We start from the raw sequence: 15,890 nt of genomic DNA on the forward strand, positions 1-15,890 counted from the left end.
GGTTTTGGAGGAATTTTTTTGCTTCTCACTGGTGTGGTCCCCAACTGATTTTTCTGTGAGTCAACCCCAACCCCAACCCCAAAAAAGTTTCCCGCCCCTGCCATAAATAAAGAAACTATGGAAACCTTTTGTGTTGGACATAATATTTTACCTTATGTAAAATGAAGTTTGATAAACTAACATTTGTTTCACAATTTAAATTAAACCGTCTCTCCAGCTGCAACTGGTTCAGAAAATATGGTCACCATACCCAGCCTGCCGTTGCTACCTCACTCCTCCCTCACCTCCTCCCTGGCACACACATCCGTGAATAAGTTAAATCTTGATATGCCGCTTCTGAGAGGTTGCCGACCACTGCACTAAAAGATAAGATCTGCATCTTTCTTTACTAATGAAGCTGCTGTAAGTAGGACGATCATTGACTTTAAAAAGTATCACTAGCATGCAGACCCATACAGAGAGGTGAATAAGTCAAATCTCAGCACACCACCTTTGACAGGTTGCTGACCCCTGCTCTAGAGTGAGGGTCTACATGCATATCTGGGTTCTGTATGCAACTATTTATAACAGTGCCTGGAAGTATGGGTTCTGTATATGGAATCAATGCACACACTTTTTCGCACATGCATTTTACTCCCCCATACATAAAAATGTGGTCCTCAGTGTTTGTACCCATCCAACAGAGTGCAATACTAATTAAAGCTTGGTTGCATGTAAAAAAAAGAGTACATTTCAGATGGGGTTATAATTGGAAGAATTTTAATATATATCTTGGGAAGAGGGATTGTCTGATATGTAGAGCACAGCAGTGTTTATTCACATTCACAAAGTCCTATAGTGCTCAATAACCTCTCCTCCCATAAGTTCTGGTGCTCTGTGCATCATCTAATGTCAACAGAGCACATAACTCAGATGCAGTGGTACTATGGTGACAGTAACCAATGAGAAGACATCATGCAAATGAGAATACTGTATCCCACACCAGCTGCTCTGTTGCTGGCTGGTTGTTATAGTGATAAACTGAGGCCTTGCCTCTTTGCTTCTCCTTGAAAGAAAACCCTTTAATTCCTCAAGGGAAGGGAAAGAGAAGAAAGGTGAAAGAGGTGGGGGTGGGGAAGTGAATTATATGACAAAGGAAAACATTATCTGGCTGCAAAGAGAACAGCAGAGAGGGCATCACGGAGAAAAATATTCACTGGCCATGCCCGTGCTCACCACGGATGCTGAGTCAGAAACAGGTATCCCAAAATCCTTTTCTAATGAGCTTCTTTCAGAAACCATGGAGGAGATAGAACACACATGCCCTCAGCCTCGGTTGGTAAGTACAGACAAAGGATGCATGTATTTGTCACCCAAAAGCTCATTGCTTTATTAGAATGTAAAGGAATAGATTGTTCAATTATATAATATGTAAATATGAATTCAACTGCAGCCTAATTCATCTCGGTTGATTGTGCTTATAGTCTGCACTGGGAGAACGTGTGTTACAAAGAGCTATTGTACCTGCTATGAAAAATGCAGATTATTTAGGATTTCTTTGTTATTGTGTGTGAGGAAGAGGTTCTGTTTTGGCAGCTCTCTTTCTATAAACAAAACCTGTCAGGAATATGAAAGGGGCATTTTTCTTTAGTCTTTTTAAGATTCGGATTTACAGCAAGGCTGCTCATTTCATCCTCGCCTGTTCTTTGTTTTTGTGCTGACTTTGAGAAATAAATGACAGATTAAGCAGAAGTGTCATGTCCCTAAACAAAAGACAGTGAGTTAATATGATGTAGTATGATCACCCAAATTTCTAAAAGCTTTTAGTAAGATTGGGTGTGTACACTTCCATGATTTTACTCAGGTAATGGAAAGCATGTGACTCGCATGTGGATAGCTGCATTAAAAGAAGAGCTGCATGTCTTCAATAATTAATGTCTAGCAAGAGTGCATTCAGAGAAGCCGGCTGCCCATATGGTAGAGCATTCCTTTATCTCTGTATATTATGTCTGATGTATTGAATTAAGCCCTCTTACACCATCACTGTTCAGTTTCACTCCCAGGGTTCTGCAGATTCATTCTGCATCAGATAGGAGTCCACTCTAACAAATAAGACAAAACAATGAGGTGTTGCTTGCTGCTTCTCTAAAGTCATAAAGAACTATGAAGGGCAAGTTCCAATGAGATATGGGGCTTTAAATTATGGCAAATGATTTATGCCGTCTATCCTTTATATCTGAGAGGGGAGCTTGCCGATTGATTAAAAGTGTGTGGTTTGAAAGGGCAGCATGAAGAAATGGGACTTTTTTTGGGGAGAGGAAATGTTTGATCATAAAACAAGTTGTTAGTCTTTGAATGAAGGTGACAAAAATCGCATCCAGGCAGCTCAGACTACTTCACAGTCAAAACTAGCACAGGCTCCAGCTGGGTGCTGTACCCTCAGAGCAAGCACTTTAGAGCTGTATATTTTCATGTGTTAGTCTTTCTTCTATTCTGAATGTTTTTATTGTTGTTCTTTATTTAAGACTGTCCAATTTATTATTCTCGACAAGAGTAATTGTTAACTTTTCCCTATCCCTGTATGTGTTACCACAAGGCACTGATAATGATGATACATATGACAGAAGCCCAAGAAATGGATATTAATAAGGTGTTACACTCTGTGACTTGTGCAGTAGTTTAGCACTGGAAATGAGATCATTTACTTCCAGAATTAAACACAACCTTAATTAAAACTTTTTTTAAAAAAATCCAACCTCTATAATTGCATGTAACACTTTCTTTCAAACACTGAAGTGCTCTGACAAATAGGAATAGTTGCTAGAGTCACATAAATTAACATTTTCCCCTCATTTTTTTATAATTAGCTAACAACTTTTTTTAAAAGCTGTTAATTTATAAATGGATAGGCTTTGGCTGTTTGGCTGTTTTTAAATAAGGGAGCTAAGTACTGTAATGTGTTTAAAAATGCTGTTTGTTAAAGTTTTTCTTACACATAATACAACCCTTTTGAATATATTATATCCCTCCTATCCTGCCACATAAAAAAGCATTTAAAGGAAGAAATGTCAATGTGAAGCAGGTATTTACAGTATCAGTCATTCTAGTTGAAATCCTATGGAAATGAAAGTGGCAACCGGAATACATGAATAAAACAGGAACTCACAATGACCTGTTTTACAGCTCCATGAATATTAATACATCAGTAATGACAACAGAGATACTTGGAATAAAAATTTATTGAAAACTCATATGTCCAAGATGAGATTCTGTGGGACTGTCTTACCTCTATACTTGCTGAAAGAAATGTGCCAATGTTGAAGTAGAGGAGAACTCAGAATATTTAAGAATTTAATGACTAATAATAAATAAGAACAAATAAAGATGGACCAGATATATGACCAGATCCTTATCTGTTGCCAGTCAGCATAGCTCCATTGAAAACTATGGAACTCTACCACAGCATCAGCTGAGGATCTAGTCCATTATTCTTATTCAGTACAGAACTTTATTTCATTGTAAGTCTTTTCAGATGTTTAAAATAGCCTCTTCTCTTAGTTGTGGGACCAACTTCTATGAAGTCAATGGGAGTTGGGTTGGACCATTAACTGGGAAAGCCACTTAACCAGGACACTAAACTCTCTACTGGAGAGTCCTAACTAAAATAACTTTACTATGGGCCTATTATGCTGTATTTGAATTTGTTACCAGGCAATTATGTAATACTGATGAGCTGAGTTTGTATTATTTGTGATTTTTTTTCATGCAGGTAGGTGGCTATTATGATGATGGTGAGAAAGTAATTAACAGCCAGAGCTCTTTGTATAGGTAGGGGTTTAAAAAAACCCTATTGCTTTAATCTATTTATATCTATATATAATTCAAAATTAGAACAAATAACATGAAATACTTGAAGAAAGTATTCATTACTTTATAATGAAACTTTGCAAAAGTCAATAAATATTTTCACAGATGGAACTGGAGTTAGTAGGACTTCCTAAATTGATATTTTTATAGTATTTACTGTTGTTTGCTTTTTAATTAAAACAGAATTACATAACTGAATCCCAGAAACAGCAAATATTTTAATTAATATCTGTCACAATGTAACTATTTCTTTTTCAGTCAGTCAGTCCCTCTGACTTTATGTCATGGAGGCTGCCATCTTGGCAGGAAGTGTCACTGTAGGACTAAAGGAAACTTCTGTGTCCTTCCATGAGCCAGGAAAGCAAGAGACATTGAAGTCAGTTTTCAGGTAAGTTTCAATGTGTATTGAAATATGAGTTTTTCCTCGGTGTAGCACTGATTTTATATAAATTGCCATAACTTCCTCTTTTTTTTTCTTTTTTTCTTTTTTTGCAGACGCTGTCTGGGATTTTTGAACTAAAAAAGTCAGTGAGGGACTCCACTAAGAATTCATATTGCAGTAGAGCAGTGGTAGGCAACCTGCAGCCCATGGGCTACAAACCAGCCAGCCATTTTATTTACAGTTGCCCACATGCAGGGATGCCAGTTCTGCTGGTTTCCACCCATATAGCTTTTTGTTCCTACTGGTGTTACTAAAGTGACATGCACGTAAAGCAAGGGCACATGTAAAGCAAGGTGCATGCTGATGGTTCTCACAGTCAATGTGTGCTGAGTGCTCCCTCTGCATCCAGTCAAAGTGCTGCTAGAGTGCAACCAGCACACCCCACATATTCTAGGTAAACAAGCACAGTTAGCAAAACTGCCCTATACTGGGATACCATCTTGGTTAGGACAATCCTGTGGGCATGAAGGCAGGCCACTCCTGTGGCCCACTCACTAGCCTAGGCTGCCTATCACTGAAGTAAATACTCCCTGCTCCCTCCTTCCCTCTAACTTTGCCTTCTCTTTGTTCCCTATTTTCATGCATCTGCCTGACAATTAATACCATCATTCATCATACACCATCAGTGGACCTTACCCTCAGACAACAACAATGAAACATTCCATTACATTATAGTCTCATCTACACTGTGGGTTTCAGCCACTGGTGCATCTATACAAGTGTTGCTATTCCAGTGTACACCAGTCTTGTAGATATGGTCTGTCAATGGAAGTGCCAACTGTTTGAAAATGGGATAAACGCACCTGTGCAAATTGTAATTTTAAACTAGTGGACCACGTTTACCTTGCAATAAATGTGGCTAAAAATACACAGCATAGTCAAGTCCATTGTTTCCCTGAGAAGCAGAGGCACATGGACTATAGAAGGTTGGGGGAGGGACTTAATTTGGACGTTACAGCAGTTTGAAGCTACTTTTTTAGTTAGTTTATGAGGATTAAGTCTTTGGGCTTGATTCTGCAATTAATTCCCTGTGGGCAACTCATGGCTCCTTACAGGATCAGCGCCTTTGGTCTTCATCTGGATTTGGAAAGAATTTAGCATACTGTGAGAATTACCACAACCTAAATATTAAATCAATAATAACAATAGCTTTGCTCACAGGTGGGGTGGCAGACAATCCCAGACAGTGTCTACATCAGAAAGAAGCAATGGCAATGTGTAAGAACAGTGCTGCAATTAAAAACAATTAATACACATAGAAACTTACCTGAAAACAAATTTAACAACTACCACTTGGTTTGACTTTCACTGAAGTGGAGTGGGAGAATTTTGGTTTTTGTTTTGTTTTGTTTTTTTACTCAGACTGTATACATCTTTCTTCTACAATAAGTCTCTAGGAATAAAATATTCAAAAGCGCCTACATGACTTGGGTGCCTAATTCTCATAAACTTTCAATGAGACTTAGATGCCTAATGCTTCAGGTACTTTAGAAAAGAGGATATAGATGCCCAAGTCACAGGGACTTCTGACAATTTTAATTTAAGGTCTTTAATCGTTTTTACAAAAAAAATTTAATCACCAGTTATGTTGGTGAAATCATTCAGAAACTTTGAAAAACACTTAATATTCATTTCAGAGTAGATAAGAAAGATTACAATATATTATTACTCTTTCTTGGAGGAGATTTAATAATGGTTTAAACTGGAGGTATAATATCCATAGAAATATTCCCTATTGTGATTAAGTATAAAATTTGAAGGAGCTATTTCTAAAAATTGGCCTCGACTTTCAGTATTTTGATCTCTGATGTTTTTCCTTTTTATTTAAACAATGATTTAGGATGATTTTTACAGAACTGCATATTTCAGATATTCTACTTATATGACTGGGTAAAATTCCTCAACAAATACATATTATTTTAACTGTTATAGTTAGTAACATTATGAATATAAAGGATTTTATTGTAGATACAAAACTAGCCATGCTTTTTTTCTTCCACAATGTGGTATGATTTAGAGACCATCCATCAGCGCTTCTTCATTTTGGATCTATGCTGGGATATAAATGTCATGGAAAAGGAGCATTAGGGCAGATGACTATGTAATAAGACTGTGTTCTAGGAGCTTAAAGAAGCCACAGTTTGACTAAATGTAGATGATCTTAGCCTACACAAGTTGTGTACTGTATTTGGACCCAGAAGTAGTATTCATGAATTCTATCTCTTTTGGACCAAAAGTTTAAAAAACATGTCAACTCTGGCCTGCATTTGACACACTTTAAAAACACGTTTTTTTTTGTCTGCAGCCCCTCACCACAAAAATCTAGATTGTAATTTGTCTTTTATTTCACTAAGACCAGTTCTACACTAAGGGGAAGGTTAAATTAAGAGACACAACTCCAGCTATGTTAATTATGTAGCAGGAGTTGACGTACCTTAATTTGAGTTTCCACACAATCTCCAGATCAGGTGACCAACAGAAGCAAACACTCCTGTTACCTTCCCTTACTCCTCATGGGAGCAGGAGTACCAGCACAGAGAGGGGCACTCATTGAGTTCAGTTTAGCGGGTCTTTACTAGACCCACTAATTTGAACTCCAGAAGATCAATCGTAGCAGCAGCGATCTTCCCCATAGCGAAGACATGGCATGAGAGTCACACTATTGCTACATATCTGAATATGCTGTACCCTTCGCAATAAGATATTGCAATATTTATTGGTCCTATATATAGAGAACTACTGAAATATGATAATTGGTGTGAATAATATATATTAATGGAAGATTCTGTTTCATCTTTTCCTTAAACAATGCTTTTTTTCAGGTAATATGAATGTCTGTTTCACAGCCTAAATGAAAATGAGCTAGAAAGGATGGTGTAACTAGACAGCAAAAGCAGGGATTTTACTACATAAAAAATTCTAATGCAGGAAAAATCCATGGGAAGTAGCTAAGAAGTATTTACATTTGGCAGAAATACATATATAGAAACCAGTAACACAGCCAGTCCTGCATAAAAGATGTGCCTAAACTAAGGATTGGTCTATTCTACAAAGTTAAGTCAACTTAACTGCATTGATCAAGGTCATGAAAAAATTGTGTGATGTAATTAAGCCCACCCAAGGAAGATGCAGCAAGGCTGAAAAAAAAATTAAAAAATGGTTTGCCCTAACGTTATTGTTGCGTAGGTCTGTGTTTGTGGCTAATTCCTATGAAATGATTGTCTGTATCGAGGCAGCACTGTATGTGTTGTTGGAGAAGTGTGTCTTTATATCTTGTGTAAATGATGTTTGATACATATTTGGTTCTTTCATTTGTTCTTTGTTTGAGTTTGGGGCCAACATGTGTCTAAAATATGTCATACTCTCCAAAAGATAGGCTGTAGCTCAACCAGAAATGATGGGCTTGATGCAGAAACCACTTCATGAAATGCTGGTTAAACTCATAATGGTCTCTTTTTGGCCTTAAAAGCTATGCATCTATACATGTCACCATGCACTTTTGTAAAAAGATGGGAAGAATTTAGGCATTTTTCTTTTTTCTGAAACTTACACTTGCACCTTGTGATTGTATAATAATTATTGACTGACTAATAATGATTATTAATGCAGAACATGACTTTATGGAGGATAGAACCCAGATAGTATTTTGGGGGAAAAGGCTGTCTGAGTTGTTGCAAATTGGATTAAATTTTTAAAATAGTATTAATTAAAAATATAAACAGATTCTTCTGAATTAGTCTTTATTCATATTAGCTCAGAACCAATAGAAATCTGTGAGACTCAGCTAGATTCTCTTTTGGTTCATACATCGTTAACACAACTTTTAACTAAATTTTACTTGCAGAATATTTACCTGGAGGTATCCAGAAATACACTGCAGCTACAATTTAACTGATCCTTAATACACTTGAGGTGGGTCATGGTTATTGGTAATATAGCTTTAACTTTATAAAACAGAACCAGCTTGAATCCCCACCCAGAAATGTGAAGAAACTAAACTATCCTGGATGCCTCTAAGGGAATCCCTACACTGCATTTTAAAATCCTCAGGAATGAATCTCAGAGCCCAGATCTACTGACTCATATGTGCAGGGCTCACACTATGATACTGAAAACAGCACTGTAGACATGGCAGCTTGGGCTGGAGCTCTGGAATCTATCCCCCTCACAGCCTAAGCCTGAATGTCTAGATAGCTTTTATTAGTGCTGTAGCACAAACCCAAAATTATAGATCTAGAGTCTGAGAGACACACTAGATGTACACTAAAAGGCAAAACATCCCCACTCACAGCACTGAGTGTGTGTGTAACAAAAGAGAGATAGAGGGAACACAGCATTGCTTTGAGAAAACACCACAATGCTTCCAACATGTTCAAACTACAAGTAAACACCTGCCTCAGTTTCCCACCTTGCAGTGTTAAAGTCCAATGGACAAATGGCTATTAACATGCCATTCCCCTTTCCCGCCAGTGCACCCAGTCATGATTTGTTGTGTGAGGTCTGCGAAGTCCCAGAATCCAGAAGTGCATTGCAATGGCTTCACCTCCCACCACTAAAAGCAGCAGTGGCCAAGCAATGTGCCGTGGAAGACTGATGTCACTGTCACACCTGCTAGTCCTGATTGTTGCTTTTGCTTGCCACTCACATTGCTCCTTGCTTCTAGCTGCAATGCTAGAATGCAATCCACCAGTTAGCCCACATCTTTGTTATTTCCCTAGGGAGAGGGGAACCTCACTGATGCTGCATCTGTGGTCTGTTGCCTTTCATCATGACACTGTCCACAAACAAAGTCTAATGTTCAGGTCCCTAGACCTGCTCAACAGTGATTTCAGCTCTAGTGATTACTGAGCTGAAACACAGACTCTCAGTTGAGTCTATTTTTTAAACACTAGAGAGGGAGGGTGAAATTTATCTGGGACTCGTTAAACAGAGGCCACACGACTAGATAGAAACCCCTGTCTCCCACCTCTGACTTTCACTTGCATTTGGCATTCCTACCTCCTGCTTAGTGAATGAGGTAAAATTAGGTAACCCCACACTCCAGTTAGTACTGGCCAAGTACAGTTCTATTGCCCTTTAATTATACAAGATCAAAGTAAATTTTAACCCAGAACAGCCAAAATTGATTGATCACTGCCGATCACCCACCTATAATAGGCATGTCTGTGCAAACATAGTCAGCTCCAGAGATCTTTTGTCTCAGTTCTTCAGTTGATGGAAGAGGAGAGAGCTCCTTTCATCAGTTATCCACTCCAGTCTCAGAACGTTATGGAAATTGTAGGGATTACACATAACAGCATCTTGTAAAAGATATTTAGACTGAAGTGTGATTGTTTTAGCATTGATAGTGTGCCTTTCATAATTGTTGTATAACCTTCTGGTTTAGAATCCATGGTCCAAACTCCTCCTTGCATCATTGTGCCGAGTTCACTGTGTTGAATAAGTTTATTCAGAGTAACTGGGGGAATCTCAGAAAGCTTATTATATTCTGAGAGAAACTCTCCTGGAAAGTTTGCCTGGCAAGAAAGTGAAAGCTGGGACTATAGCTCCACTCATACCAGCTTAAGGAAGAGATCTGGACTGGGCGTCTCCTGGCAAGAGTTGAGGGTTTTTTTCCTCCCCTTTGGAGAAGTTTGAATTCCTTGCTAGCACACAGATTCAAAGGAAGGGAACGCAAACCCTTTATAAAATCTGTTCTATTAATTATTGCCTCCAAATTGCCTCCTTTCACTTCTCTCCTTTTCTACAGTAAATGAGTTAGTGTTCAACAATCAAGACATAAAACATGAAGAAGCAGATGAAAGAGAGGAACAGGGAGCTAGGCTATATTCTGCAACATTCCTATTGCAAGTTTCAGGCACTGAAACTGCACCAGAAACTGAAGTCAGCACTTGGATAACTACATCCAGGTAGATGCCACCATGGCATAGTTAACCACACTGTTGATTAGTACTTACGGGATAAATGGGGAGAAAATAGTTTCCTTCAGTGTCCTGGTTGGTAATCTGTTTGAGCTATAGTGTGCTGGCAAATGGATGGTCAGAGAGATTTCCTTGTTGGGCACATAGCAAGCAAGCCAGCCCTGATACTGAAAACTTCATTCTGTACTCACGTGAAAAGAATCTAAATAATCTCATCTGTGTTTGTCAGCCACAGCTTAAAAATTACTTATTTGAATGGACAGAAAGCAGGTGCAGAGGTAATGTGGATCTCAAACTACTCTTACTGCCAGGTCCTCTACATCCAAATTTGACTGGCAGGGAGACAGCATGCAAAATTAGAATCACTGCCCAGCTGATGCACAGGGATCCTGGCTAAAGAGAGACAACTTGTCCAGAGAGATTTTCCCACAAATTCTAACCATTTTTAAAACTACTTGGAGCCAAAGGGTTGGCCTGAGCCATTTACACTCACCGGATTTCACAACCATTGATTTTGCTGAATTGGTTTAAAATGACTTTTGAAACCAATTCAGCAAAAACAGTCCAGGCTACCCAAACCTGGTCTCCACTATAGCTCCTGTTTAGTTGAAACAGTTTTCAAGCTGGTTAGAATTTGGGAGGAAAATTTCCTGTTTTGTTAGGATGATTTCACATTGTCTTTACAATTATTATAGCCAAGGGCTAAATTTGGTCCTTATGCCCAGATCTGTAATGGTATTTTGGGCATTGCAATTTACTCCTTTCAGTGTGCAAGGGCTAAGTAAGTTGGAAAGCTAAGTTCCATTTCAAAAAATGACTGGATTCAGCTACAAATCTAGTCTAGATTCAGGGCAGATCGATCTAAGCTATGCAAGGACAGGTCGATCTAAGCTATGCAATTTGAGTTACATTAGTAGCCTAACTCAAACTGATGTTGCTTAGATCTACTTACTACGAGGTCTACTTACTACGGGGGTGGGGTGGGGGAGGATCGAGAGAATTAACTCTCCTGTTGACTCTACTTACTCATCTCATTCTGCTGGACTGCTAGAGTCAACAGGAGAATGATTAGCAGTCAATTTAATGGGTCTTTACTAGACTTGCTAAATAGACTGTTGGAGAATCGATCACCAGAATATTGATCCACTTTGTAGTGGAGACAAGCCTGTCACAGCCCCAGGTACCAATTGATAGGCTTCTTTATTTTCTCTTTGGCCTATAAGCACATCATTTGTATGCATTTCTGAATACGTATGTAATGCCTATAGATCTCAGTCGTCTGCTATAGATTAAGAACTGAATCTGGGGCCTTTAGAATTGAACCTGGGACCTTCGGTGCTTAGTGCAAGAGCATCTACTGCAGTGGTGGTCAATAATCAACTCACAGGCCTGATTGGGTTTGCTGTATTTTCCTTCGTCTCCACAGGTATGGGCACTTGCTGCTCCCGTTGGCCATGGATCGCCATTCCCAGCCAATGGGAGCTGCAAGAAATGGTAGCTCAGCCCGCACCACTTCCCGCAGTTTCCATTGGCCGGGAATGGCAATCTGCGGCCAACAGGAGCTTCAAGGACTCATACCTGTGGAGGCGCAAGTAATTACAATGGCAGAGACCCTTACAAGGGCTGACTCTGGCAAACCACCTCTGTCTTATTGCCCATCCTGATCTACCACACAAACTAAAAGGCAGCTGGTTATTAGTGAAGGTTATAGAGCAGACTCGTTATTGTCACTCTGTGAGTGGTCTCTGTGTCACTAGATGGGACAATACACCACATCCAGAAGGTGTGTAGGTTACATATGCTCCTCCTTGACATATCCCTGATTTTAGTCTCTTGTCCCTAATTACTGTTCATTTTAATGTCTGAAAGTCGAGCGGTCACATGGTAAGAAAGGAATTGGCAAGACCTTTTATAACAAGACCTAGGCTAATGGGAAGCCAAAACAGGATGTCTTTGGCTTTAATAGGGGCTGAGAGAAAAAGCTGCTCAGTCTTGAAAAGAAATGTATATGGGTAAAAGGTTTTCTCTGTTTGACTAGAAAAGAAAAAAAAAATCTCTTGCTGCAAAACAGACCTATTTTCTTCAAATAGTCTCCCAGGAAACAGTCTGTACCTAGCTAGGGTGTGATTACCAGTTGCAGGCCTCAGACCATAGCCATTATTGTTTTAACATTCCTGCCCTCCTCTTTATCACAGCGTGAAGCAGCCTATGTCGGATGTTGTATAACTTGACATTGCTTGGAGCTAAAAAGGCCGTTCAGCACTCCACAATCACAAAGACAGAAGCAAAAAGACAGTCATTAGAAAATAAAGAAAATGAGTGTACACTGTGCTACGTGGGCAGCTAGTTGATCAGGATACCCTTCCACAGAACCCAAACAGCAAGTTTGGTTTTCCCATATTTTATTTTTAATCATGTCAGTATACAACAGTTACATTTAAAATTATGGAGGCATCAGTGAAAGTAAGGATGCTTCCCTGCCATATAGTAGATTTTTAAATCTGTAGGAATGGTGAAAGTTTTATAAAATCAATATTGATGGTAAATCACACGCAAGACCAAGATAGGCTACCAATGAATGCTAGAATTTACCTTGATGCCATCAATGGGACAATGGAACCCACTCTTTAAAGTCAAGAAACAAAAGTTCCATTGCAAGTTAAAGCCAGTGTCTGTTAAGTATGGAGATTTATCATCATAAGAAAACATAACAACCATTCCAAGAAAAAAAGAGAGAAGAGAGCAATTTTTGTTAAAAGGAGATAGTATGTAATATGGTATTGCTGAGAAGTACCCACTAAATGACATAGGTGTCTGAGAAGTATTGAAAACTGTAAATAAAGGGCAAGAAATATTTTATTATGGCCATAATGAGTGCTGAGATAACAGATATGACAACATAATGTGCTTCATTTGGTCTCTTCTGAAGAACAGAACAAAACAGATGATGCAAGGCCATGAAATCCCAAATACACCATGGCAAAGACTAATGAGGATGTATTTGCTTTTGACAAAAAAAAGGAAACCTTTTTATTTTTGTTTTATTACTACTTTTAACTAATGAAGATATCAAAACTAAAAAGTAAATGGTATTTCCCCCTATACCAAATCACAAGGGGCCAAGCATATAATAGCAGTGATTATAATTTCCTGTGTGATCTTTGAGACAATATTTAATCTCCCATTGCATCAGGAGATTGCTATCTGTAAATTAGGGGTAGTACCACCTCATTTCTGCCATCCTTTGTCTTTCCTGTGTCTTTAAACAAACTCTTCAGGCACTGTTTCTTATTACAAATATGTAGATCATCTAACATAATGGAGCCTGACCACACAGTGTCCAAGCATTTCCGCATTATTATTAAAACATTAATAATAATGAAAAATAAATTTCACTGGAATTTCTTACTTTAGTCCAGACCTGACTTTGTATGTCCTTTATAAATAAATTAAACAAAGTATCAAGGACTAATTCAGCACAAGTAGTTTATATCTAATTTTTGTTACTGGATGGAGTTTGTGCCCAAACCACTGAAAAGCTAGTGAAGAGGTGGTCAGTTAGAATACGTCTACACTACACAGGAAGATTGAAGCTGCCGCTATTGATCTTCCAGGATTTGAATTAGTGGTCCAGTTAAGATAGCTAATTCGAAGTGAGAGGTGTGCTCCGGTCGATGCTGGTAACCCTGCTTTCATGAGGAGTAAGGGAAGTTGGAAGAAGAGTGTTCTCCCTCCAACTTCCTGCAGTGTATACAGTGCCAAAAGCCAAGTTAAGCTACTTTGACTTTAGCTATGCAATTAATGAACCAGAAGTTGTGTATCTTAATTCGACTTTGTCCTATACTGTAGACATACCCTTAGGGCTCATCTACACTGGCCCCTTTTCCGGAAGGGGCATGTTAATTTCAACTATCGTAGTAGGGAAATCCGCGGGGGATTTAAATATCCCCCGCGGCATTTAAATAAAAATGTCCGCCGCTTTTTTCCGGCTTTTAGAAAAGCCGGAAAAGAGCGTCTACACTGGCCCCGATCCTCCGGAAAAAGCGCCCTTTTCCGGAGGCTCTTATTCCTACTTTGAAGAAGAAAAGGGCGCTTTTTCCGGAGGATCGGGGCCAGTGTAGACGCTCTTTTCCGGCTTTTTTAAAAGCCGGAAAAAAGCGGCGGACATTTTTATTTAAATGCCGCGGGGGATATTTAAATCCCCCGCGGATTTCCCTACTACGATAGTTGAAATTAACATGCCCCTTCCGGAAAAGGGGCCAGTGTAGACGTAGCCTTAGTATTTTCCAAAATCCTAGTGCCTAATGAGCTTTTAAGTTAATTTTAATATATATGTGAACATTTTACCTCTGGGGCATTTGGAAATTGATCTAACTGCAACTGTCCCACATTCACAAGTGATAAATAGCAAAAACTAGATGTTTTGTCTGAAAACTGCAGTAAAGATGCTAAGGAAAATGGACACCTACTCCACCCTGACTGTATCCTCTAGCAGACAAGCTACCATCCTATCTGATTGTTTGAGATTGCCTCAGTACGCAAGACTTAGGACAGAGAAAAAAAACGCTTAAACAACTCACAGTCCAAGAACTAAACTTCTGATACTTTGAGCCTGTGGCCAGAAAGACCTGAATGCAATGTGTGGATAGATTATTTATTTTCCTTCCTGAACCATTTTCAGAACATTGGAGCTTCTTGACTAAGAGCAAAGTTTAGTTTGTGTGATGTTTTTAAAACCCCATACTCTCTTCAGTGCCCAATGGATGCTTTTTGTACCATTTGTGTGTGCTCACGAGTAACGGAAGAAAGGAAACAAATCATCATTATGCCACATTATGCCATAGGACTCACTGACATTCAATGAAGTGATTCAGGTTTGACTTCCTGGTTAAAGAATGAACTGGATATTTGCTCATGTAATTTTTGCTTTTTTTTTCCCCTTTCTCTGTTCCTCCATTGCCTTCCAGACTCTGGCTGCACCTGCTCCATTTGCAGATGAAATAAGCTGTCAGTGCCAAGCCCCACACGAGAAACTAACCATCTCTCAGGCCCACCTGGGAACACCAGGTGAGTCTGGATTAATTAGACTTCTTTGCATCAATGATAGCAGCATGAAAAGGACTAAAAGCAGCTCTCACAGACAGTATTTCACTATTACAATAGCACTCTTCATTTGGGAGAAGGAGGTGCATTTGGGCTACCTGGCTGGGGATTAAGAAGGTGTAACAAAAGGATTTTTTTTTTAGAAAGATAGATCAGACATTTTAATATAATTGTTAAAAGAGATGGATTAATTTTTAAACAGTTATGAACATGGTGGGCAGTTAGTTTGGATATAAGAGGTAACTCAGCAGATCATCACACAGAGGTTATTTGCATATTGAAATCATATGGTTTCCTGGCTAAAGTCAGTGTTTCCCTCATTTTGAAACACACTTCATGGTCTTTGAATCACAGGGATGATATATATCCTCTGACAGCATCTTAGCTTATGAGTGTACGAATGTACTCTTCCTGAATACCTGTGTGGTGTGGTGGGAAATGACTTCTGCCTTTCTGATGTTACAGTTACAGCAGTCAAGGCCTGTAGTGCTGGCTCTACTATAGTATCAGGGCCCCCACAAAGGGAGTGTAATGTTTGGCGCCCATTCTCCCATTCCAACTGATGTGGGGCGTGAACT

General features: G+C 39.0%; 1 protein-coding gene across 3 annotated transcripts in view; it reads left to right on the forward strand.

Moving 5' to 3' along the window:
* The first annotated feature begins 1,036 nt into the window (after positions 1-1,036).
* PCYT1B (phosphate cytidylyltransferase 1B, choline) overlaps positions 1,037-15,890 on the forward strand; it is a 51,650-nt gene continuing 36,796 nt past the window's right edge. For 2 of the 3 annotated variants that reach the window (XM_006112515.4, XM_025190250.2), the window contains exons 1-2: positions 1,037-1,318; positions 15,177-15,276. In XM_006112515.4, the coding sequence (XP_006112577.1) occupies positions 1,127-1,318; positions 15,177-15,276 (292 nt within the window). In that variant the 5' untranslated portion in view covers positions 1,037-1,126. The remainder of the gene's footprint in view (positions 1,319-15,176; positions 15,277-15,890) is intronic. The other variant, XM_006112516.4, reaches the window with a different exon arrangement.

This window comes from Pelodiscus sinensis, chromosome 1 (genome assembly GCF_049634645.1).
Source record: "Pelodiscus sinensis isolate JC-2024 chromosome 1, ASM4963464v1, whole genome shotgun sequence".
Lineage (NCBI taxonomy): Eukaryota > Metazoa > Chordata > Testudines > Trionychidae > Pelodiscus > Pelodiscus sinensis.